Raw genomic sequence first — 25237 nt, 5'->3', positions numbered from 1 at the left:
AAGATGTATTATTACCGCTCAAATCAGCATTCTGAACGTGGATTGGTTTTGTAGGGCTTTTCCAAAGCCTTTGAGGTGGGTTGGTTGAGGACCATAGCTTTGCTAAATTTTTTGCCGTTGCAATTGCCGAGTTCCTCGTGCAGCAGAACACTAAGATGGGTTTCTTGGACGAATGCTTAGCAAGGACTTCTGGAAGTCTACGGCCGGTTAGTTAAGCCCAATATCGTGAAGTTGGCCCGGGTTCCTTACTTAGTCTCACAGACTTTATCGAATGCGAAATCATTTCCATTAGCTTGGTACCCATAAACGAATTTCTGGAGTCTGACAGGCCGGAACTCTTCTCCGAACCGCTCCCTATGAGCTGGAAGATGTTGGTTTGTTGGATCTTTTCCCAACCAAGTTGCAATATCTTCCGAATTTGGAACAGTAGCACTCAGGGCCACGAAGCGAACATTGGAATTCACTGACTTCATACGGGAAACCACTGCTTCTAATGTAGCTCCGCGGGCTTCTTTCAGGATGTGTACCTCATCGATAAGAACTAACTTGATGAGCTGCATTAGCTTCATGTGGTCCTTCCATTTCCTAGTCATGCTGTCCCACTTTTCGGGGGTTGTAATAATGATGCTGGCTTGTTGGACGTTTCTAATTTGAAAGTGATCAGTATCCCCAGTAAGCTCGGCACATTGTAAGTCTAGAAGAGCAAATTTTGCGCGCCAGTCACGGAATCTTTCAGAGCATAATGATTTTGTAGGTGCAAGGTAAACAACTTTGAAACGTGAATCCTTAAGATCAGAAACAAGCTTGCAGATAGCTAGTTCCATGATTACTGTTTTCCCACTTCCAGTGGGAGCAGATAGAACGACATTATCGGTCCGATGGTATATTACAGGGAATGTCTTTGACTGGATTGCGTTAAAGAGCGGGAAAGAGAAGAGAGTCCGAAATCGATCTGAGAGTTCGCGAGTAGATACAAGTCTAATGCCTTGTATAATAGGCGGTGCATGCTTCAACTGAATCTCCGGAGATTTGACGATTTCTCGTCTCTGGAAAGGGAATATTTTGACCGGAGGAGTGATTTCCCGTGTAGATGGCCAATGTGGACTCTTATGGACGTCCAGGCCTTCTCCATAGAATCTCCCTCTAGAGATTCCTTCAACTGTAAGTAACGGGCTCGAGGGAGATCCAAAGTCTGAAGAACTGGAGGCCAGTGGTCGAAATGGTGGAGTTATAAGGGTATTTGCTATTCTCGTTAGTAAAGGATATGAAATATCGGTATCTTTTTTCCCAGGAACAACGCATACAACTGCTAAATTTACTGGAGCGTCCCCGATGCAAAGGAGTAGAGAAAGGTTCAGATTGAGATATAACTTTTGGTTCGTACATCGGTACGGCTAGTTCTGTCGCATCATGACCTAGCTGTGATAGCAACTCTTTGTCTGCCTCAATTAGAAACGTGCTGTTAGCTTATACCGCTATCAGGAGAGCAACAGCATTGATACGCAGTAGCTGCCATACCGAAAGCATCCAGGGGGATATCATCATCAAGTACGTCAATTTCGGCATTGGGTATCTGTTGTTGGCGGTGGAACTCTTCGAAGTTTGGGAGAAGGGAGTCCTCTCGATATGCCTTTTTCGTTGGAGTTCCTTCGAAATCATCATTCTCCTCTGGAATTTTGGCAGACTTATAGCTTGGAGAGCGAAATGTGCTGAGGAGAGAGCGAAAATTCCTCTGAGAACTACTGCTGACCATGTTGATATTGGCAATGTAGTCCTCGGGGTTATGAATCGCAGGTCTAGGGTATCATTGAAAGGAAATCGTAAGGGTAACATCAGCACAAGACAGGCACGGCGTAGTATATTGTATATACCCCCGCTACTATGAAGAAGGATGTCTATAATCCTCGCTGTCTCATGTTGATTCTTCAAGAGTGACGTTTAGACGTTGAAAACGACGTCAAAATAGAGTCCAAGACCGCAGTTAAAGTTTAAGTCACGTGTCGAGGCTCCGGATTCTCGGCAGAGAACAAGCAAAGCGACGAGAGAAATTTGATACCTGTTAGGAAAAAAAAATGTTTCATTTGATATCTGTCATACAAGTCATACCATTCGAGAGAAACAAAAGTATCGCTGCATACCACGATCTCTAAGGATAGTTGGATAACCCGGAACAACATCACCTAATGAGCCGACTAAAAAGAAGAGCCTGGAGAGGGATATGCTCCTATAAATGGACGTAACACATTGAGATGCTGAATATAATTGGGGTTCATACGCAGTATATATGCATGGTATGAGGATTATAGAAAACCGGGCAAGAAAATAATAGACATGGTTTAACTATCACGACCTTGCTTCGGGAAATAGGATCCTCTAGATGAGTGGACACGTGAGTGGTGGCGATTCGGCGAACTAGGTCGAGAGGTACTCATTCCAGTCTCGTTAAGGAGAGGAGTAGTAGGTAGTTTGATAGAAAAGTCGTTTGGAGACGAAAGGGTCTCGTCGATCTCTATCTTGGACGGTTTCCCGGATTTCTCCGCCGCATGTATGTGGATCGGGGGTATCCCTGATTGCATTCCCGGGAGGTATATATAAATAGCTGAGAGAACGATAGCAGTGCCGATGATGAACTACATTTTGGTAAGTATATACAGATCACACGATGATCAGGGGAGTGTTCAAAAAAGGTCTTACATTTGCCGATGGGCTGAAGTCAAAAAACCAGGCACTGACCAAGGTGCTCAGGAAGATGCTGATACCTCCAGGCGCAAGTCTCAAATAGTTGTCTGCAAAAGTCATGCAGAATGAAGTTGCAAGTCCTCCGATGGCCTGGGAGACTATCACAGCCCAGACAACCCAATTGTAACCCTGGAAAAATCCAGCCTTAGCAATCGTTTCGCCATCAGTGAAAACGACTCCGATGAACAAGGCGGGGAAAATTGAATAAATGGCTAGCTGAACATTTCGGATCCAGATTGAAGTGGAGGTATGGCTATCTTTGAGAACCCTTTCAAAGGATACTCCTGCAAATGCCGAAGTGATGCAGGCGCCAAGGGTGGCTAGAACGCCGATGTTAGCATTCAATCGTGGATGAGCAAGCATCATGTCCTCAATGATGCCTTCATATGTAGCTGATCGTTTTGTCAGCTTGGGGGCTTCTTCTTCAACCCGTCCAATGAAGATGTCCGATAGATCCGAGAGGGAGCGTCGTATATTTACGTGCTTGTGATTATCAGGATCGAGAGGATCAGATGAGAGTTGTAGGTGCATGATCACCACGCCAGCTAAAAGAAGGAACAGGGCTGCCCATTTTCCTGGCGCTAGACTCCTGCGCAGAACGGCGACTCCGAATACTGCGCCTAGTATAATCTTCAGCTGGTATGTAACTTGGAAACGTGCAGCTTCCAGGTTGGACATAGCAACATATTGAAGCGAGTTTGAAATGGTATAGAATATAGCGGGTATAGCTAACTTCCAACTATCTCCGGAGAACACTTTGGAAGAAAGGGTGATAAATAGAGACGTGGCTGTCGTAGAGGTATGTGCTGTAAAGGAGAGTTCGTAGAGAGCGGCTGTAAGGGCAATAACTAGTTTTATCACTTCGTTGAGGAAGACGGCTGTCGAAGGGGTGTATCTATGGCCGCCAACAGCGGGCATAACCCTGGAGTAATGCAGCAGCTACAGCCCCGGTCAGCTCTTCTATCCACTCGCGCGCAAATTTTGTCTGGAGGATTCGGAGGTAGATGTTCATACCAGGATGTATGCGGACGACTGCACCGTCAACTATTCCAGCCAAAAAGCAATTCGTCAGTGAGCAGTCCATAACATCCGTACACTTTTTTTCAAAGTCAGAGGAGATGCAAAGCCCGTACCAGGACCATCAAAAAGCTCCTCACTGGGACTCCCATCCATATGGACGACCCCGCCCTCGACTCTCTGCCCATCTTGTGTCCGTCTTCGGTGCAAGGCGCACAGCTGTCCGTCTAACGGTGTGCGTACCGTATACAAAGGGACCGCGCGGCGCAACAACGGTCACGACTGCGCAGGCAGCTGTATTCGGGGGTTGAGAAATGCAGTGTCACGAAGAAGCAGCACGCATGCCTCTGCCGGTGTATTCGTTTCTAGGCCGGACGAGCAGATGCAGCGAAGGCGAGCTTCCAGTGCAAGCCGCAGAAGAATGAAGGACCAGACGACGGGGCTGGAGGAACGACGGCAAAGAAGAGAGATATTCTCGTTAACTAACTGATGGCGACGCCTGCACCGCGAAAAAAAGAGCGACAGCTGAAAAGAAGCAAGCAGGCAAGCGAGAGATGAGTTGTCACACGATCCCGAGCCAGCAAATCCGCCGAAGAAGAAATGAAGAAGCGTAACTAAGCAAAAAAAAAAAAGGACAAAAAAGACAAAAAGGAGTGGCTTGACTTTTTTGCGATGCAAGGACTTGCTTGCTTGATGCTTGCTTTTTCCCCTTCGTTTCTTTTCCTGCTTGCGTCGGTCTGCTCGACCCTGGCTGCTGCTGGGAGGGCGCCACTCGGGCGGGTTACGAGTTGTAGCGCAGACGATAACTAGGAAGAGATATCTCCGGGGTTGGAATTTATGGGTGGGCAGCCTTTCTTGTCCATGCATGTATGTCTCTCCCTACAAGATGCCAGGGAGCAGCACACTTGCAGAGTGCATGGGGGTGAGTCCTTGCATGGCGACGGGATGTAGAAAGACGGTCTACAGTAGTGACAGACAGTGACACACCCTGCACACCGAATAATAATCGACTGCCAAAGGGCGTCCAGAGGGCCATTATCTTTTGGCTTCATCATTGGCAGACTGCGGCTCTCTCCACCGCTGCGGAAGGCCCTTGTTCCCGGCAGGGGGCAGTCTGTTGTCGGGCTACTATTGGGTCAGGGGTGGCCTCGGATCCATGACGGGATGAGTTGGGAGATGGAGATGAGATCTCTAAATGTATTCTCGATGATACTTAAATCGCTAGTTATGCAAAGGAAAGAAAACCCCTGGCTTGGGAGATGGGTGGACTGATGCAAAAAAGAGATCCAAGAATATAAGCAGACACGACAGACTCCGCCATGCTGAGCAAAGGTTGGTGGTACAATATGAAATTAGACAAGTAACAGTAGATAAGGGCAGCCCGTAGAAGGAAAAGCGGGATTGGAAAGAATGAGACTCCCGGTTGTGCTTCAAGCGTTATCTCGTTAGTACAATAATAAAAGAAAAGTAGACGAAAAGGCGGCTAGCCTGGTAGTTCAAAACGATTGTAAGGGGAAAGATATTTCCAAGGAAAGAGAGGGGTTTAAAAAAAATAATGGCTGTTTAATGAACGATGGCAACGCCGGTGGCCTCGCTGTTCCATCCTAGTGCCCAGATGGGGATATCAGGATTCGTCTCGATGTCCTTTTCACAATCGTCGTTGTCATCGTATATAGCAGTTGTGTTGGCTCGATTCCGAAGACTTTCCCTAACAGATGGCATGGACGGGGTATGTGACATGCGAGAAGAATGACGGCGATGCTTGAACGGTACCGCAGGAGGGGTGAAAGGTGAGGATTGGCCCGATGGAGGAGAAGGGAAGCAGACGCCGGAATTCACCAGGTTGATTTTGGGTAACGGGGGAGGGCTCTGGAAGCTTGTGTGGTAACTTGTGTCTGAAGTTACGCTTTGTGGAACTGAGGGAGAGCTGGCTGCATCGCCAGTGGTAGATGCAATGCTGGGATTTGGGATAGATCGAGGAGGCCTCTTTTGGAGCGGAGTTGGAGGAAGAGCAGGACTGAGTCGTAGGAAGGATGTATCAGAGCTATAGCTGGAGGCACTTCGTCGGTTCATCTGAGCTGCCAGTGCTCTGGCCCATTCCTTGGTGTTGGTGGATGCACTGCCGTCGGGGGAGAGGGTTTGTGGTACGGCGCCCTTGTTCCGTCTTATCAGCTCCAGAAGGTATTCCTCTTGTCTGGTCACTGCTATGACACGGCTTCTTCTATTTCCTGGTTGGGACAGCCCGCTCTCGGCCGGCGAGAACTGAGTCTGTATACGGGGCAGCGTAGGGGGGGAGGTAGGCAACCGGTCAGGGATGGTACGACCGCTAGAGAAATTCGAGTCCGTTGGGCTTAGGATCGACGGATGAAGGCTAGATGCCCTGCTAGAGGTATCGCCATTCTGTGATCTAGTTGCCGTACTCGTTCCGCTCCTTGCTGTATGTTTCTTAGAGCTTGAACGGACTCGTTTGATGGACGGCCGACTGGCGGTAGTCACAGCTTTGGCAGTGCATATCTGGAAGCCTTCGTCAATCGTGGTGATACTATCCCTTAGCCCGGTAGTATGGTCAGACGACTCATCCTCACTCTCGTCTTCGGATGAGGAAAGACAGAGAACACTCGACTCGTTCAGGTTGGAAGCATTCAAAATGGCGCGACTGCTCTTTTTCCTTATCCTTGGCTCCTCCTTGTCTGATTTCCCAGCTGGCCGGGAGTTGGTGTTCACACTTGGCTGGGAGCTGTATGAGTTTGAATTTGCCATTGAAGCCGATTTCACTGATCCCGACGAGGTCTTGGGCTTCTGCGTTGATCCGTTCGGTACTGCAAGACGGCCATGGCCCGGTTTTCCGGACTGAATGCTAGGTTGACGAGAAGGCAAGCTCATTGAACGCCGTTCTCTCGTGGCGGGTGCTGGATCTCTGGACAGCAGTTGCCCATACATGACCTCGACCTGGTCTCCCGGTTGGATACCCATATCATCATCCACTAGATGGTGTCCAACCCCATCATACCATGCCGAGTCAAGCTTCTTCCGTTTGTAATTGAAATCCCGCCAGTTACCTTCATATTTGCGGTCAGTGAGACGTTCCCCTGTGTCTTCTGCTAGTTTGTCCTTCTCCTGACGCTGCTTCTGCTGCTGCTGATTGCTCTGATCCTTTTGGTGATTGAAGGGTTCTTGAAGGGATGAAGTAGATTGGTATCGGTCCAGGGGCGCCTGGACAGGTGTTAGATCATCCTCCTGCCGGTACTCCGACTGTATCATGTCCAGTTTTCCTGAGTTGGGGGATCTGGTCGTCAGCCGGTCGAGGGCCCGCTGGGCCTTTTCAAACTTGTGAGTCTTGTAGAGAGAAGTGTCTGACCCATTGGACATGATCGACGGGGGAGTATCCACCCGGACAGGAGACGGAGGACAAGGAACAGGCGTCTTGCGCTGTCTAGGGAAGAGTTTAGATAGGTCAATCATGGGTGGCCGATGCTTTTGTTTATTATGTGCCTTGCGTGAAGAAGTCCCCCTGGAGTTGTGATCTGTCGACAGGTCTGTAGTAGACTGGTTGGCCCCGGCCGGATAGTCCCTTAAGGCAAGGTCCTGGGAAGAGGTTCCGTTTGTGTGGTAAGACTTTTGTGAGCGGTTGACGGCCTGGGAGGTAGAGGAGGAGGAGGAGGGCTCGGAGGGCCGCAGCGAGTCTTGTTTCAAGTTCGACGATGTCTTCCTTGTGACGTGCCGAAGAAAAGGAGATGAAAGACGTGGCCGTACTTTGTGCTCCTTGACCGGCTCTATATCTACCTCCTCATCCAGACGGCCCGTCCGGTTTATGCTGTAACCCCCCGTAAGGTCTGACGCACAGCTCTCTGCTCGCGGTGCCGCATCAGTCTCCATCTCTGTCTCCCGTAACCCCCCCTTGTGCTCCCTCCAGAGGGCCAGGTCGGGGCTCGGCGTAGCAGGAAAGGAGTCGAAGGCACGCTCGATGATCCCTATGGCAGTCTCCTGCCGGTACTGCCGCTGGTCCTGGTGGTGGTGGTGATGGTGCTGGCCAGCGCTCGACATCCGCGGGGGGATATCCAGCGTCATGCTGCCTGTGTGAAACATGTGTGTCTGTACGATCGAGGACTGACGGCTGTCTGCAGCGCCGGCCTGTACTCCGTATGTATAGCGACTATCTGTAATGGCCAGCAGCGTGGTTTATGCCAGCATCTGGGCCTCCCTTGTGCTTCCAGAACAGCGCGAAGTCGCAGATCCGCCAACCATGCGAGAGGGAATAGTTGCACGACCTGGCTGCTATTGAAGGCTCTTTCGCTATGAAGAAGTCCCCTTTTCAATTTTCTTTTCTTTTTTTTCCCCTTGTCCCTGGCAAGAATCTGGTATTATTATTATTATGATTTTTTTTTTTCTTTCTTGCGCCTGGCGTGGAGGTTGGTCGGTCTGGGGGAGAACTATCTGAGATATCACGGCTGCGGGAGGAGAGACAGCAGCATCACCGCGCGGAACGAACTCTGCCGGCGCGCAAACCACGGTCAGAAAACACAAGCAGACTGGTCCAAGGCGCTCTCGAAGGAGGAACTCGTGCCTGATGCCCAACAAAGAGGCGGCAGAGAGGAGACGGAGCGAAGAAAAAGCGGGATATATGTACGGGGTGCGCACAGCAGAGCGGCCGCAGAGAGAGAAAAAGCAACGAGAGGGCGACGATACCACAGGCAGAGGGCCTTTGCATGGCATGGCCGGCTCTCGCAGCGCTGCTCTGGCTTGTCTGCTTCGCCTGCCTCCTTTCTCCAGGTCCAAAAATATTCTCCTTGCCGCCGTTTGGGTCCGCTTTTGCTTCTTCTCGCTGCTCGTCTTTGCTTCTTTTTAGGCTCCTTCGGGGGCTTGCAGGGTTCATCTTTCGCTAGCCCTTACGCTGCACTGCGCCAAAGTAACGCCAGTGAGGATCGTCGCACAAATTGGAGATCGGGCAAGGGATATCTGAAGCTGATGTTCCCCCCCGTCCCTGGGGGTTGAAGATGCGAGAGGGCATGGGAAGAGCATCTCTCAGTTATTTTACGGGGAGAGAATCCAGTCGATGCCATGACTACTCAGTGCTGTCCGCTAGTTATGAGACTCTGCGCCCTTCGCTACTCCGTATCAACAGGACTGTTACTCCGTACCCCCAAACAACGTCAAGCGTGAAGATGTCTGGCCATTACATCACGACGCTTCCTGTGCGTCTGGACCGCCCCCTGCTGGAGCTCCTCGGCTTCGACCCGTTCTGTGCCTGTGGAGAAATATGCTCCGTACCGATGCTGGTTGGTCTAGGATTAATTAAACTGGCCTACCAAGGAAAGGGAAAAGGGAACCTGAAACACAATTGACTGGAGCTTGCGGGTTCCAGAGACCAGGGCCATGACAGTCGCTGCATTACTTACGAGACGGGAGTCCTTCCCGTTGGCAGCAGCTCCTCGTCTACGCCAGCCCGGGCTGTCGAGATCTCTTTCTAAAAAGTACTCCGTACGATGCAGTTACATAAAAACAACGGCAGAACGGCTGACCGGCTGACAAGGCCACGCATGTCCAGCCAGATGGGCTGAGACGTGATTGACGGGCCAGGAAGAGGAGCAAGAAGAAGCCCTGGGCACCGCTTCAGCCAACCAGGCACGGGAGAGCCGCAAGAGCTAGGACCGAAAAAGACATCTTCCGGCGTCAAAAGGATTCAACGTTCAGGGGGGAGAAGCATGTATCTCCTTGCTGATAGTCTACCTAACCATATATATGGATCCTGAGCTGCCCCCGATTTGCTGGGATCAAATCTCAAACGACTGGGCATACTCATTTTGTCACCATATCACGATTCGAGTATAGCTAGAGCAGATATATTAACTAACTTACTTCTATCCCCAGGGCCCCATAGCTGAATCGATTCGCAAGATTTGCCAGGGTCGTTTTCTGATCCAAGGACGATTACGGCCGAGTGCATCATCTCGATCGGTCGCTGGCATCGAACGACTTCTGTACATGCATACGCAATATACTTACATAGTCGTAGACCGACCCTCTTGGTGTGTATATGTGTATGCGTGTCGATACTATAGAGTAACGTGGCGTCCCACGCTTTGAACGATTGTCTCCCGACTACGGGAGGTTGAAACACTGGCTACTTCTAACTTTAACGGTAGACCCAGAGGTTGGACAGGCCTCTCTTCCGTGTCTCTCTCTGTTTTGTCCCTCTGTGGCACCCGCAAGGACGACTATCTTCCTTGCCACTGAGGGGGGAGACGGTCAGTATATCAACCAAAACGGGCGAGCAGCAGAGAGCCTCCCTTCCCTTCTCCCCTATCATGTCCGTTGTACGAAGCACTCTTGCATATCTTGAAATCGGTGCCCCATACGATGTGCATACAGAGCATGCTTCATAATTCTGATCGTCAACACCATCTCCTGTCACTTTCGCAAAACCGAAGCCACAAATAGAGCAGCAGAATACTCCGTATGTTGTACGGAGTACTGGAACTGGCCTCCAAAAATGTGTTTATACTCTCGAGTATTCAACCGGCCGTCCCTGGCCTGACCCATTTTCAACCGCTTACTGACCACTTCGTGATGGGGCGTTTATCCAAATATTTGTAGGATATCCCTGGTACACATCCTGCCTCTTAACTCATTGGCACTATATGACAATCAAACCATTTCAGCATCCATGGGCATAGGTCAGCTTAACCCGGCTCATAATCGCCATACGATCGCCATAAGTATGTTTGGGGTAAATCTGACCGAGCTCTTTCGTCAAAGAAGCTTAATTCGACATGGTTTATTATCTTATTATCCATATCGATAATAATAACAGGGAGATATCAAATGTCTTGCCTGCAGTAGCTCCGATGCCAGTAGTCTTAATAACCGATAACCATATAGTTAATAATCTCGAATAATTTAACTAGCTAACTAGTTATCGTGCCAAGTTGTCTTTAATTTTGAAATTAGCAGTGCACTCACGGAGTAATCACCCTGGGTCTCTTCGGATGTGCATGCACCTTGTGAAGACTCCAAACACCACGCCTCCATCTTCTCTCCATTCTGCCCCCATTTTTCTTTCCGTCTGCATTTTTATTAAATTATTATGATTTCGTGGCGAAGTGGCGGCGTCATCAAGGCGATGGAGTTACGGAGTATGGCCTGCGAGGCCGCCTATGCAAAATGACGAACCGATGGAGAATTTGATAACTCGTTCACTGGCTAACTCACTAACTAATATTCCACTAGAAAAAGGAATATTGGAATAACAACGGACAAAGCCCGTCCAGAGAACTCCTCAGTGGGAATAATTCACACTCTATTGCCTCCACGAGCAAATATAAAACTCGTATTTGAATGCTCCAGGCCGAATTGAGGCCAAAGCGCGCCGCCCATCATCACTCATCGTCTACGGTGGCGAAGGCAAGGGAACGAATTGGGGCTCAAGAGGTGCTTCGACGGAAAGGGAGATCGGCCAAGCGAGAGTTCAATAGACAGCAGATCAGCGTTGTGATATTCGTCTTGTTCTAGATGCTGTCTCGTGGTCCAGATATAAATATAATTACCTCACGTCCGGCACATAGGAGATTTCGATTTCTCGCACTGCTAAATAAGGTCAAACGGGGGGTGTAGCTAAAGGTACTCCGTATAACGGCATATTACGCAGATGGGGTAAATTGTATATACACCCATCGGCGTGACTCGGGAAAAAGGATATGGGCTCAGGTAAATATACGTCAGGTAAATGTGTGGAGTACTCCGTACTCCGTAGATGGACGAAATAACTGAGGGGGGGATAGATGGTAAGATGAAGCGTCAGTGCAGGAAGAACACGAGAAGAGAGGCAGCTGACTGCGTTAGCAGGCAATAAATCCAGCATCCGCTTAAATACTCAACCACTCTCTTCTGCAGCAGAGTCGCCGATGTCAATGGGATGGGCCGCATTGCTAAGTTTACGCCGTTTCAATGGCTGTTGCTTTACAGGCTGATTCACAGAGGCAACCTGCGAGTCGGCGTCAACCAGAGGCCGGGTCCTTCCACCGCCATATCTCAGGCCTCTTCTTAGCTCCTCTTGGGCACGGGATGCAAGTGAATATTGGGAATGCGGAGGAGACGATGGAGGGCTTGTAGTCGCAGCATTATCACGCTCGGCCCGGCCCCCATTTCCCATAGATGATATGTGCTGGCACTTCGAAGGAGCCACGCTAGGGGCTGCACGAGGCAAGGCAATGCTGTCATCCTCGTCTTCGCTAATAACAATAGGCTCCGTATTTGGAATGGTCTGGACATTCGCCGTTCTTTTGTGCTGGAGGTTAGTGTGGTTACTTAGCATATTTCCCGACTTCGTACTTGACATATGGGCAGTCGTGGGAACCGCAACAGGACGGGCACCATTCTGTTGAGGGTCTTGAGTGGATGGTATCATGTACTATATAGAAATATTATCAGTACTGACACCTTGGGCTAGTAGGCATGGTACGTACGTGGTGTGAGATTTTGGCCAAAGGGTTGAAGATCTCATTCCTCAGTCGATGCCTGATATTCTCTGAATCTGGAACTCGGAACCTCGGTAGACCTTTTTCTGCAAATCCCCTCCGTTTTGAACCTGGAGTTGGTTCAAGAAACCCGTTCTTTCTAAGTAAGTCTGTAATCTGTACAACCTCATTTCCACTACAGTCTATATAACGGTGAGTATATATACGCTCAAATAGGGCAGGTATGCTTACGTAGTCTTTGGGCAAATTCTTTGACCCGAAGTGGATAGCCATCTTCGATAATTATTTTGAGGGCCTGTCGGAGCAACACTAGTGTTTCGATTTGCCTGAAGACTTTACTTTCGTCCGATCCTAAAAGGCACGTATAACATGCATGTGTGGCGGGAATCTTCTCGTCATTGGGATGTAAAAACCCATAACACGTCAAATGCTGCCTGGTATGACAGAAATCGCATTCAAGCTGCTCGAAACACATCAGAATGGGTCAAACTTGAAGAAAGGTCAACGGCACTTAGATATACCATATCTGGCTCTGGCTCGGACCAGCCGCATTGACAATTAACCTCGTGCCTGCCACTTTGCAGGTTTTTATCACCGGCAATTTGGGTAGATTGTGAAAGATTGACTCTCTGCTTGATTTTTGATGTCTGTGCCTGGCTCAGGCAGGGTTTAGCACCTGAGGTTGTCTTTGAGGAATTAGAGCCGAAGTAGGAATCCACCTGGGTTGGTGTTAATTCACTGTCCGGAGGTGGTACTTCAAGCTGCCAATGAAAGCGAGGTTAGCAACTGATAGGACTTCGTATATTTAGACCATAACCTCACCATTTTTTGTAACATTCCCTTCGTAATGGCGTCTTGTCTCCTTTGTGTTGATTCTGGAACTTGTATTGATTCCTGTGAACTTCTTTCATCGGAGCCATGGGTCAGGGATTGGGATGAAGGCTCTTCACACACTAGCCCAACTTCACTCTCCCGGTCTACTTTCTCCGAATATTTAAGGGTATCTGGAATCTGTCTTGTCCCTGCTTCCTCATCATCCGCATCCTCACGGGTACATTTAAGGGAAGTAACTTTAAGCCCAACTCTTTACGTCAAACAGTTAGTACCCTCACAAAGCAATAAACTCCATAGAGGAGAAAGTCTTCGCTCACCTGTGGCAGCCAGCATCCATTATACCACACGATTGTGTTTCTTTTCTCCAGCTGTCATCTCTAGGGTATAATATCTGATCGTGGGTTGTAGGTTTGAATCCATGAGGTTCGTACTGCTGTGGGCAGTTTTGAGTATAAAAAAGATGGATCTCCAGAAATCGTTTGTCTATACATTGTTAGTACAGAACACCAAACTGGAAAGTGCAGGCATATTCTCACTTGGTAGAATAGGGAGAAAAGTGCTCAGAGTTATAAGTCTCCGGATTATCATCTCCAAGCCTTGCTTTGCGGTTCGAAAAGTTTTGATTCCAGTCGTTAGCACATTCGTCTCAAGAGAGACTGCTTCTAGCCCCCTTTTGAGTTCATTGATGCCTCCCTCTGTGTAGTTAAAGGAAAACGTATAGGTTTCTAGAACATGCGAGGGGTTCTCCTTATCGACGAATACCGTAAGTTGGACTGCTTCAAGGACATTTTTTTCTAGAGCGTCAAAAATCCCATGTTCCTAAGCAAAGTCAGCTGAAACTAAGACAACAAATGTAGAAAGGCAAAAGAGCTAACAAGCAGGTTCAAAACACTATCAGCCTTTGGGTTACAGCCCCGTAGAATTATCTTCAACGGCTGCCCACGTTTTCCGGCCTCAGCTTCTGAACCAGAGCTGCCATCAACAAAGTCACCATACGATATGTTTGAGTCCGGCCGCTTTAGGTTGAGAAGGTCTCGCTCCCCGAAACAAGATAAAGGCAAGAATTCTCTAAATTGTGTAGTATTTAGTAATCTGCCTGTACTCCGAATCCTTTCTACCATACCTAAGGTAGAATAGCGTTCCGAACTTATTACCACACAATTAGCTACAGCTGCATTGTTGTCTATACCAAAAAGACGGGAAGATAGCCTACTGAAGCGTGTAGCATAATCTGGGCAAACGCAAGACTTTGCTTCTGCAATAGAGACTGGGGTTGACAGAGAGATAGTGGCTTTGGGATGGTTTTGGCAACCGGGCCATTAGCAGCATGTTGGCCTTGGGTCTTTGTCTGAGAAGTGGCCGAAGCCACGGACGTCGTTGTGGTAGCTGCTGCCGCAGTCTGTCGAGCCGGCCGCGTACAGATTGCCTGTGCCATGATTGCTCTGAGACTGAAGCTAGTGATAATGCTCCTTCGTGGACGTTCGAAAAGGAAAAGAACTTGAAGCTACGCGTTGAAGCTGAGAAGAAGAGTAAGGGATATCCCAATCGGGCCATGTCATGTGAATTCCCAATGCGGTAAATTCTACTTCAACTTCGGAAATCAGCCTCATACATAGTAATCGAGGGAGTTTTCATGAAGACATCTGATACAACAAATACAGATATAGCAGACATTATCGAGGTATCTATTGAGGCCACAAAGATCAATAATAAACTGCATAGGGTATCACTGTTCATGAAAATGTTACGCCGCTGCAGGAGCAAATGCTAGTTCAGGGCATATACTAATCGAAGAACATGCCAGGCATGTTCGACCCTGCTTGACGACTGGGATATACTGAAGAAAAATGCAGAGGCATAGGTCAATTTTGAACGCATTGAACATTCACTGCCGCCAGGATCAGTGAAGTTCGAGCCACACGGAAGGCAGGAGGGTATCACCCACAATGTGCGGACTAACGTTGAGACTTTGTTGATACCTGATGCTATCCAAAACTTGTCAAGGCAAGCAATTATCTTGCAGCAAAGAAATGGAGACTGTTCTGCATGAGAGCATGACGCAAAAGGTCGTCTCCACTTGCATGGAAGTTGAGGTCAACGTGTAAGCAACCTGCAGCCTCCAATTGTTCTCAACATGGCTTATCATTATCGAAGGCCTTGCGCTTTTGAAAAACAAATCAAGACGAGAAGAAATAAAAACAAAGAACCAAAGCTCAACAGCAGCGGGCTGCGACTAGTTATGCCTGAGGTGACCGTATTGGACTGTTGGGAGAAGAAAATATCAGGCTCGTTCCGGAGTTATCATTCATCATGCAGGAGAGGCCATCGGCTCTCCAGTGATTGGTCCTCCTCCTTCCTTTTTCCCTCTCTGCTCCGTGCTGCTGTGGGAAAAACAGCAGCTTTTATTGCTGCACGTGAAGCAAGGCAAAACCCACAACAGACATCGCTCCGAAGACGCCTTGCCACGCCTCTGGAGGGAGAGGCGGACGCAGTTAGTTCTACGCCAGTGCAGTCCGGAGCGAGTGACGAGCTGGGAGGGAGAGAGCCGCTGGAGTATTCACTGCTTCCCCTGTCTCGTCTCATCCCCCTTTTCGCTATGCTCGCCTTTGTCCTTGGGGGAGACACACTCTAATCTTATCTAATGAATCAAATTTATATGGGGGAAGCTGGGCCCGGAACGCGCTAAACCGGTTTCGGGTCTTCTCACCGCGCTTCTTTTCTGCCAGCCACGACCGACCGACGAAGGTCTCGCCGCCTTCTCCTTCTTTCTGCTTGCTCGCTCCCCTCATCCATCTATCAAAATATCTCGACAGGCCGCGTTGACAGCCTCGCGACAGATATCCGATACCTCTCTGTTATAGCGTTTGCTTTGCTTGTATAGTGTTTTTCTGTCGTCTACTGTACGCCCCCATCCTGCATCTACGGCATGTTGCCGAATACTAATCCGCGCAGGTCGATTCCGATGTAAAAAGGACTGGCCGTGTTTGCATCACAACCCACCCCTCGTTGCCCTACCACGACCGTCCCGGCTTTGTCTCCCATAACTGCACCCTCATGATAGATTGCCGAGGTCTCCTGCTAGACATGATCTGAAGAAGACCTCTCGAAGACTGGATGTTGCCGTCACCTCGGACCGCTTGAAAAGGGCGTTCTCCCTTTCCCTGGCCGCAGCATCTATCCTACGCTTTGTCCTAATATTATTATCACTTACATTTGATGTCTTCTGGATGTTCCACAAATCAGATAAAAGAAGAAAAGAAAAGGGAAAAAACGAACGAAAGACCAAAAACAAAAAACCCAATATCTCAATTTCACCCGCGGCCTCTACAAGATACACAACTCGACAACGACCAATATGTCTCCACTATCTGGGAAATCCACGCGGAAACCCGCCAACTCACCGCCAAATGATGCCGAATCGGCGTTACCAGAACCTACCGTTACGTCCAGTTTTAACGCGGCATCAGAGGAAGACACAGCACAGAAGTCAGACGACTGCATACCATCAAGCGGAACCGTGGGCCAGTTCTCGTTTGCTCCAGCCACCCAAACTACGGTTGTGACAACCACTACAACCACTACAACCAAATTTCCGCCATTTGTGATGAGACCTCCTCGATTTTCTGGACAGCTAGACCCAAAGGTTTACCCGCTAGCTTCTATGCCGACCCCAGCGCCCCTTCGGGACATACGCTTTGTTCTGAACGGGAAATCGGTTATTTTTCACGAAGCGGACGATGTTCCAGGAATTCTGAGCAAAGTAAGAATTTTTATTCGATACCTTTGTAGGTGGAAAACTTTTTGTAGTAGATACTAACGTGTCAAATCAGTTCAATGAGCAACAGGAATCGCTGAAAACCTCAGGAGCTATTCGTTCGATGTCTAGGGACGCGCCAGAAAGTAGCAAATCTGATGCTTCAAACTCCAACCTTCTAATTCGAAGTCGACCCCCAAGATCTTCAGACACACGACGACCGCCATCTCCCACTTCTAACCCTACTGCCAAGCCAACTCCTGCGACAATTCATAATTCTTCTGAAGAACAACTACAACAAACTGGTTCAGAGCACACGGTTTTATCACGACGTTATGATTTACCCCAGCGGGAACTGGGCCTAGCAACTCCCGAAACAGAGAATACAAGCTTTTTACACTGCAACAAGGGGAAGCGTGGCCAACGAACCCGTTCAATGCTTGGGAAGCAATATCATGAAGAGCCACCAAGTGTCTCTGGAATAGCTAGCCCCATAGCACCTTCAGATAAAGATAGCAACGGGGATAGTTGTGGAGATGGTCTAGAAAAGTCCCCACTTCTAGAGAAGCAGTCTAGCACAGCTCCAACCCAGGCGGCCGGCCGTCGTGGTAATACCCAGCTGGATAATGGCTCGATTGATAGCAATTTACGAAAGTCTATGAAAATGAAACTTCAGGTAAAGTCGCGACGCAACAAGCAAGGATTACTCGGGTTAGAACCTTCAAATTCGCAAAACATGTGCTTGCCAAGTCCCAGCCTCTCTCCGATAGCTCTCATGAATGCACAACGATTGGGAGAAGCGTCGGATTCAACAGATGATGGAGGTGCAGATTCAAGTTTGGATGAGCTGCCGAAGCCTAGCAATAAGGGCATCCGCACAAAGAAGGCCAAGAAAATAATGGACTACAGCAAGAAAATTGCCAGCAGAGGTTGTATGCCATTGTCGCCAAACTCCTCGGTGCTCGATATGCCGAACATGTTGAGCTCCTTTGAGGCGATACCAGATGAACTCAAATCGTACATGATGTATCAGTTCCTCCGCAGATGTCCAAAATCAACCCTTCATCTTGTTGCAAATGTCGTCAATCCTGCATTAAAGTGCGACTTTCTGTCTAACCTACCGTTAGAGCTTGGTTTAAATATCGTGAAATATCTCGATGTGAAGTCCATGTGTCGAGCTTCCCAGGTCTGCAGAAAATGGAGGCACATCATCAATTCGGATGAGAAGACATGGAAGGCACATTTTGTTGCTGATGGATTTGTTCTCCCTGCTGGGGAGTTACAGCAAGCCATTGAGCAAGGATGGGGGTGGCAGTTCTCTATGTCCCCCAGTGATGGTGAAAAGGACCTCCGCAACCAATCTTTCAGATCATCTGATAGCGAATGTTCTTCGTCAAGCGCATGGCATCCTGACGTTACAGACTCTAAGATAGCCACCCTTCCCACGCCGTTTTCTCCGTCTCCAAGGAGACTGAAACGCAAGGCCACAGCTCATCTAAGCGGCCGAAGAGCTGCCAAACGGGCGGAAACAGTTCTTCCTTCTCCTTCCGAAGATAAAGCCACGCCATGGCTCCAAGAACAGCTTACAGCTAGTGAAAACCCGTTTATTGCTGCCAATGCAGCAGCTATGGCTGTTCCCTACCCAGATTTTGGCTTACCTTCCCTGAAGAGTCTCCATCTCTACAAGACACTCTATCAGAGACATTATTCAATAAAACATAACTGGATGCGCGAAGATGCGAAACCATTGCATCTTGCATTTCGTGCTCATGACCGCCATGTCGTTACCTGCCTGCAGTTTGATACTGATAAGATCTTGACCGGAAGTGACGATACAAATATCAATGTTTACAACACCAAAACCGGAGCCCTTCAATCAACCCTTCAGGGCCACGAGGGAGGTGTTTGGGCCCTCGAATACTACGGTAACACTCTTGTTTCAGGGTCGACGGATAGATCCGTCCGCGTCTGGGATATCGAAAGTGCAAAATGTACGCAAATTTTCCATGGCCATACGTCTACTGTTAGATGCCTGCAGATTCTACTACCAGCGGAGGTCGGGACTCTTCCAGATGGCACTCCGGAGATGATGCCCAAGGAACCATTGATTATCACTGGGTCCCGTGACTCTACGCTCAGAGTCTGGACGTTGCCAAAGCCCAGCGATCCCACATATTTCCAGGCGGGCCCTGCACAGGATGATGGGACTTGCCCCTACTTCGTTAGAGTGATGGTAGGACACACGCACTCAGTCCGCGCTATTGCTGCCCACGGCGATACCCTAGTAAGTGGAAGCTATGACTGCACCGTCAGGGTATGGAAAATATCCACTGGCGAGGCCGTTCATTGCCTTCAAGGCCACAGTTTCAAGGTTTACAGTGTGGTTCTGGATCATAAACGAAACCGCTGCATTAGTGGTTCAATGGACCACATGGTCAAAATTTGGTCCCTTGACACTGGTGCTGTCCTCTATAATCTGGAAGGGCATACGTCACTTGTTGGCCTTCTTGACTTAAATGCCGGTCGCCTCGTTTCCGCTGCAGCGGATTATACCTTAAGAATTTGGGATCCCGAGAATGGTCAATGCAAGAACACATTGACAGCACATACAAATGCCATCACCTGCTTCCAACATGATTCTCAGAAAGTCATTTCTGGCTCTGATAGGACGTTGAAAATGTGGAACGTGAAAACCGGAGAGTGTTTGAAGGACCTTCTCACTGATCTCAGCGGAGTCTGGCAAGTAAGATTCAATGATAGACGATGTGTTGCAGCTGTTCAGCGAAATCGCCTTACATACATTGAGGTTCGCATATAATCACGATAACCTTCTCATTTTTCCATTCAATAACTAACAATATACTATAGGTTCTTGATTTTGGTGCCTATCGTGATGGAACGCCTGCACACAAACTTGGCCAGCGCATAGTCGTCGATGAAAATGGCGAAGAAATTAGCGATGACGCCAAACCTCCTGTAGAAGAGGAAGTTTCGGATTCCTAAACCCACATATCTTCCAACAACCTGAATAGCCAGTCAACCCAAATGTCTGGCCGACTCTACTGCACAGTCTCGCATTCACACTTACAACACCACACCCAGATACCCAAACATTATTCGAGCACATTCAATGATTATTAGATGTTACCTTCCCCCTTTACCAAATACGCGTTCAACCCAATGATGCATCGCATAGCGTGGACGACATGCATTTTATGCCCCTTAGTGACGGTTTCGCATACTCGGATACTACCCCCTTTACTTGTTCACGGTGATAATGGAGTTACTTTGTTTTTCGCCCACCTCGAGGGTTGCGAGCCTACTCTCTTGTTTCTCATAAGATGTGGGGCGGTTAGCCGTTTGATTTTTTTTATTTTCTCTCCCCTTTCACTTGTTTTCTACGTGCCATCTACATACCCCTTTGCGTTTTATTCATTTCTTGCGTGAGCTATAAGCTCACCAATGCGGTTGTATGAGTACCACTTTATGTCACGTTTCACCTGTCTGTTGATGTCTACCTCATGCTTGATTCCTAGTGTTGGCCCTCCAGCTGCCCAAAGGACCCTTTACTTCTTACTAATGTCCAGCTAGTTGTATGTTAGATTGAGCGGGAAATAGTATTCAAAGGTTTCTTTTTAAGTACAAATAAGCTGCGAGGATATACAAAATAAACGCCAAGTTGCCTACAGCCTCTATATTGACCTCAAACCACTTGCTCTTGTCTTCACGCTTATAAACATGAACGTAAATCCCAAAATTCCGACTAGTACTCTGGCACTAAAGTCGCAGAGATAATATGACAAGTCAAGGAGCTAGGTAGTTGTTAAACCTCTTCCAGGCCCGACTTTACTGGGGATACAATGCTTGGGACGGTTGATAGTCAAAACCAGCAGCCTGTAGGATTGACCACTGTAATGCATCAATACCCAGGGGATGCTTATTATGACCTTCTCCAATCCGAATTTTGTTACTGCAAGCCAAAATATCCCCCAGAGGTGGAATCCCTTCTTCTAGAGTCGGAGTAACCTCCTTTCTTATTCGAGAAATAATTTGTCTAAACTGCTTCAAACTAGCAGCACGATGGGCCTCTTGGTTTCCGGCCCTGCCTTCGGTTATAAAGTTATCGGCCTTACTGACGATAATCTGATGAGGGACAGTAAATTCTCGGAGGATGGAAAGAACTTCCTTATCTGAATTCTTAACACCGGCCTTGCACTCAATAATGAGAAATACTCTTCTGAGTCTGTCAAGGTTGGGAATAGTTAGAAGAATCCCACAATTACTGTTAGAGTGAAAACGAGAGTCTACGTACTGTTGTCTTTTACTTAGATATTTCATCAGCTCATGACCCCATTCCGGTCTACTGGCTTTGCCGTAACCAGGTGAGTCGATTATATTAATCTTTGTTTCGCCACCTTTTGTTCCTCCAATTCCAAATGCATTCATAGTTTGTGTCCGACCGGGTGTTGCTGAGGTATAGCAGATGTCCTCCCCAACCAGCATGTTAATTACCGAGCTTTTGCCCACATTTGACCGGCCCATAAACACCACCTCGGGAATATCCGATTCGGGTATTTTCCGGAATAGGTTCGTTGTCCAAAGATGGACAGGTGAATGTTTTGATTTGGCAAAAAACCGCCTTGCATATTCAAGTTGTTCAGGCACTGGAATTGTAGGGTCTCTGTAGGAGCAGTATTCTTCTGGTTGAAGTTTTGTTCTCCAACTAGGCTGCTTTCCTATCTTCGAGGATTCCACTGTACTGGAAGAGGCGCCATTGTCGAGCGCACCAGACTTCGATGGCTGTCTTTTTGGTAGCTCTGGGAGTATAGGCTTAACGAGGCGTCTGGAAATGCGAGTTAACGCAGGGCGTGTAGCCATTATCGGGTTGGGGTGCTCATGGGTCGAGAGCCCTAGTTTATCTAGGAACGGATATTATGATGATTAGCAAACTGCAATATATCAGATAATGAGCGTGGTATTCAAGAAGGTAGCTTGAGCATCTTTGAAGAATCGATGAAGCTCAAGTTTGCGAGTTTGCGATGTCGAGACAAGAGCAAACAAGACACACAGCAGCAAACATGCCAAGACATGCCGATAAGCCCTCGATAACACCAACTCGTCAAGTTAGTTCGCTTGGACATCGCAAACCTGCGGCAAGACTCGAGATATCAGAGCGAACGCAACTGAGAATACATGCTACATACACAGAGAATAAAGGAGCGACGCAAAAGATGATTAACGCAGTGCTTGTGTTTAATAATAGTGGCCAACCAAGGCTAACAAAGTTCTATACTCAGCTGGTAATTACACATACACGCCTGAAGGCAGCACCTTGATCCTCAGTTAACATGAAAATGGCCTCCAGGACACACAAACCCAGCAGTCACTCATATCGCAGATATACACACTTGTCTCCCAGCGTCCTGCTTCAGCATGCAACTTCCTCCCGCTGCCTCCCTTGCTCTCACAAGGCGCGAGCAACAACTCAGCTGGTAGCCACTCCGATGCACCCACCCAGATCACATACCGAACCTATGCTACACTGTCTTTTATCTTGATATCTACATCAACAGAGTCACCTCTTGCCTTGATAGACTTGATCCAAGTGTTTGTTGAGGCCCTGGACCGCCTCTTTGAGAATGTATGCGAACTTGATCTTATTTTCGGTTACGAAACGATGCATGCGGTTTTAGGAGAGATGATTGTCGGAGGCGTGGTGATAGAAACGAACCTCGAGCGGATCGTCCAAGGGGCTAGAGCGCTAGAAGGACCACGAGGGAAGAGAAAAGTTGTTGATAGTGCCGGCTCCGCTATTGGACGATCGGGAATTCCTGGCTTGGGGGTTCCTTGGAGATAAATATGGATGGCATGGCTGCAGCATTCAGCGAGCATTTAGCCGAGCATCATTCGCGGCGTTTGGAGTCGTTTTATGGTGGATGGGGAGGCGGTGGAACTTCCATTCTTATAGGAGTTTTCCGATGGCTTCGGCCGTTTTGTCTGGGAATGCTGAAAAAGAGCAACACGGCCATTCGACGGATAGACGAATTACTCCGGTGATGGAGCCGATGGCTTTGGATACGATGCTATTTTAAAGTTTCGAAAATCGCTTCAACGCTCTAACGCCGCTCTCTGGCCGCCCCCATCCCGCATATCTTATGGAATATACTCCATATGACACTTGATATTCTATCATCCATTATGATCGCTGCCATTGCACCGAACTCCAATTTCTCAATTTAGCATTCTGGACCATTTCTGCGTGGGCCCTCGCCAACACTACTCGATCGATGCACTAATGTAGGTGGGCACTCAAAGCCTCCTCTCAAGCCGCCCAGTTAGCAGTTACTTTCATGGCTCAACACTTGTATGACCTCACCCGCCCAAGGCTCGTATTCAGCCCTCTACTTAGCTTCGAGGCACAACCGTGGTTTTATGCGATGCCTTGTGCTCCCCACAATTTGCCAAGTATGATCTTCAGAGGTCACGATATCTAGCTATAGGTGCCATTTGGATTCACCACATGGTTGATGTTGTATATTATCACTCCTTGAATACATCTCATACAAGAATAACTTGGCTATTTTCCTGAGAAGCAGCTCCCGGCTTGAATGACGCCACCCTTTTGGTCCACGGGTCAGCACCTGTCATGTGCTGTCCTATTCCGCAAGGTTATGCAAAAGCATTACACCGTGGCTCTTCGTTAGCTTCTACTGCAGTAAACATAAGAGGCCGAAGTCTGGTATTCAATGGCTGCTCTTAACCGAATGTAGGGGTGGACTTTCGGGGCTCCATATGCTCCATCCGCACGGAATAGTTAATGGCTGACTAACTAATGGCAGAGTGTTGATATAATGCCCCGTTGGGCCTGGTATGCCACGTGGGGTGTATAACTTTTTCGCCAGTGATGCTGTCTTTTCCTCGCTTTCGTCGCTGGGAAGTTGGCGATAACCGCGGAGAGGGAGAAGAACACCCATATGCATTCCCCGTTCCCCAGCAAGCTCGAGCCTGACCACATCCCCACCGGAATGTCCAAGGCAATATGCAGTGCTACACTAAAGGAACCCAAGAATGGGATACGGGGCCATCTGAACCGGATCATCTCGTATACTATTCACACATGTTAGGAAGCAAAGCTGTGCCAGCCCTCAAATCCGGGCATTATTAGGGTTAGGCTGACCACACGGGAAAAGCTTTAACTCCTAACTTCCAAGAAGACAGGTGATTCTATTTTAGAAACCGAGACGGGTATCTATTCAAAATGGTGGGTCTTACCATATATAAAGACTCGGATGGCTTGCTCCTCTGGAACAGCATGCTTCTTCTATCATCCAGTGAATAATAAACGATACCAAACACCATGAAGCTCACTCACTTTATCTCCTATGCCATCCTCTCCCTCAGCGGTGTACAGGCAGCCACCCTGAACGGACCCTGCACTGGTGCTAGAGGTGCACCTGGAACCTGCATTTCAACCTCCAGCTGCACCAAAGCTGGTGGAAGTTACATCTCCAATGCCTGTGCCGGCCTTCCTGCTGGCATCAAATGCTGCTCTAAGACCTCGTGTGGTGATGGCGGCAACTGCCGCTTCACCTCCACTTGCTCAAGCGGAAACACCCAAGCCGGACTTTGCCCTGGTCCCTCTAGCTTCCAATGCTGCCTCCCAAAAGCGAGTGGTGGCGGAAAATTCCCCCCACCAAAGATCCCAGCTGTTGGCAGATGCAAGAAGACTGCAGTGGATGGCGCCAAGAAGATCGTAGCAGCCCACCCCGGAATGGTCAGGGAGATTTTCTGCATCCGAGACTGCCCATGCCCAAGTAACAGCGAGCACTGCTGTGGCCTTGCAACTGACATGATGTGCACGTCTGTGGCCGGCGTAAGTTTCCCTTCCTCCTTCCCAGTGATATAATAGGAAAGGAATACAGAAAGCTAACATGGCATGGTATTGTGAAGAAACGCGACAGAGATGCGTTTGGCCGCGTCATGGCTGAGTGGGTTATGAACCACCGCAAAGACCTGAACTTGAAATATGTTATCTGGGGGCAGAGGATCTGGAACCCGTCCCTAAACAAGGTTTCCCCGTGGACCAACTGGAGACGAATGGAAGACCGTGGCTCCATCACTCAGAACCACTGGTAAGTCCTGAATACTGCAGCATAACTGGCCATTTTCTCTGCTAACAGGGTATCTAGGGACCACGTCCACGTTAGCTACAATGGTTAGACATGGCTTTCCTCTCGAGGCAACGAAGTTCTACTTCAATGGCACATTATGTAGTTTGAATATACCCGTAAATAACAATTTAAAAAAAAGGTCTACTTGCTAAATAGAAAACAACAAATGCCCATTATCATCAAGTCGTAGTCGTCGTCTCCAGTGCTCCAGGTGTCTTTTTCCTTCCTCCGACTCAAAAAAAAAAAAC

General features: G+C 48.5%; 10 protein-coding genes across 10 annotated transcripts; 4 read left to right on the top strand and 6 right to left on the bottom strand.

Moving 5' to 3' along the window:
* Positions 1-245: 245 nt before the first annotated feature.
* Positions 246-1753, bottom strand: TRV_03982 (uncharacterized protein; the record flags this gene model as incomplete). Its single annotated transcript, XM_003021847.1, has 2 exons — positions 246-1309; positions 1474-1753. The coding sequence occupies 2 exons, from the start codon at positions 1751-1753 to the stop codon at positions 246-248; spliced, it is 1344 nt and encodes a 447-aa protein (XP_003021893.1).
* A 583-nt stretch (positions 1754-2336) lies between these two features.
* TRV_03981 (nucleotide-sugar transporter, putative) lies at positions 2337-3657 on the bottom strand (the record flags this gene model as incomplete). The annotated part of the gene is made up of 2 exons (XM_003021846.1): positions 2337-2630; positions 2695-3657. 2 exons carry the CDS (start codon positions 3655-3657, stop codon positions 2337-2339), a joined length of 1257 nt encoding a protein of 418 aa, XP_003021892.1.
* A 1662-nt stretch (positions 3658-5319) lies between these two features.
* TRV_03980 (uncharacterized protein) lies at positions 5320-7824 on the bottom strand (the record flags this gene model as incomplete). Its single annotated transcript, XM_003021845.1, has 1 exon — positions 5320-7824. One exon carries the CDS (start codon positions 7822-7824, stop codon positions 5320-5322), a length of 2505 nt encoding a protein of 834 aa, XP_003021891.1.
* Positions 7825-8323: 499 nt separating this feature from the next.
* Positions 8324-8602, top strand: TRV_03979 (uncharacterized protein; the record flags this gene model as incomplete). Its single annotated transcript, XM_003021844.1, has 1 exon — positions 8324-8602. One exon carries the CDS (start codon positions 8324-8326, stop codon positions 8600-8602), a length of 279 nt encoding a protein of 92 aa, XP_003021890.1.
* Positions 8603-11626: 3024 nt separating this feature from the next.
* Positions 11627-12503, bottom strand: TRV_03978 (meiosis specific protein Hop1, putative; the record flags this gene model as incomplete). Its single annotated transcript, XM_003021843.1, has 2 exons — positions 11627-12163; positions 12219-12503. The coding sequence occupies 2 exons, from the start codon at positions 12501-12503 to the stop codon at positions 11627-11629; spliced, it is 822 nt and encodes a 273-aa protein (XP_003021889.1).
* Positions 12504-12685: 182 nt separating this feature from the next.
* TRV_03977 (meiosis specific protein Hop1, putative) lies at positions 12686-14499 on the bottom strand (the record flags this gene model as incomplete). The annotated part of the gene is made up of 6 exons (XM_003021842.1): positions 12686-12991; positions 13053-13314; positions 13382-13547; positions 13601-13883; positions 13940-14080; positions 14278-14499. 6 exons carry the CDS (start codon positions 14497-14499, stop codon positions 12686-12688), a joined length of 1380 nt encoding a protein of 459 aa, XP_003021888.1.
* Positions 14500-16419: 1920 nt separating this feature from the next.
* On the top strand, positions 16420-19821 carry TRV_03976 (uncharacterized protein; the record flags this gene model as incomplete). The annotated part of the gene is made up of 3 exons (XM_003021841.1): positions 16420-16824; positions 16895-19561; positions 19687-19821. 3 exons carry the CDS (start codon positions 16420-16422, stop codon positions 19819-19821), a joined length of 3207 nt encoding a protein of 1068 aa, XP_003021887.1.
* An 843-nt stretch (positions 19822-20664) lies between these two features.
* On the bottom strand, positions 20665-21696 carry TRV_03975 (GTP binding protein (EngB), putative; the record flags this gene model as incomplete). The annotated part of the gene is made up of 1 exon (XM_003021840.1): positions 20665-21696. One exon carries the CDS (start codon positions 21694-21696, stop codon positions 20665-20667), a length of 1032 nt encoding a protein of 343 aa, XP_003021886.1.
* A 161-nt stretch (positions 21697-21857) lies between these two features.
* On the top strand, positions 21858-22675 carry TRV_03974 (uncharacterized protein; the record flags this gene model as incomplete). Its single annotated transcript, XM_003021839.1, has 2 exons — positions 21858-22118; positions 22184-22675. 2 exons carry the CDS (start codon positions 21858-21860, stop codon positions 22673-22675), a joined length of 753 nt encoding a protein of 250 aa, XP_003021885.1.
* A 1500-nt stretch (positions 22676-24175) lies between these two features.
* Positions 24176-24954, top strand: TRV_03973 (uncharacterized protein; the record flags this gene model as incomplete). Its single annotated transcript, XM_003021838.1, has 2 exons — positions 24176-24678; positions 24717-24954. 2 exons carry the CDS (start codon positions 24176-24178, stop codon positions 24952-24954), a joined length of 741 nt encoding a protein of 246 aa, XP_003021884.1.
* Between the last annotated feature and the right edge of the window lie 283 nt (positions 24955-25237).

The sequence above is a fragment of the Trichophyton verrucosum genome (assembly GCF_000151505.1).
Source record: "Trichophyton verrucosum HKI 0517 chromosome Unknown contig00319_1.f1.exp, whole genome shotgun sequence".
NCBI classification, from domain to species: domain Eukaryota; kingdom Fungi; phylum Ascomycota; class Eurotiomycetes; order Onygenales; family Arthrodermataceae; genus Trichophyton; species Trichophyton verrucosum.
Note: the sequence above shows the minus strand (reverse complement) of the source record. Positions and strands in the feature narration are given on the sequence as shown.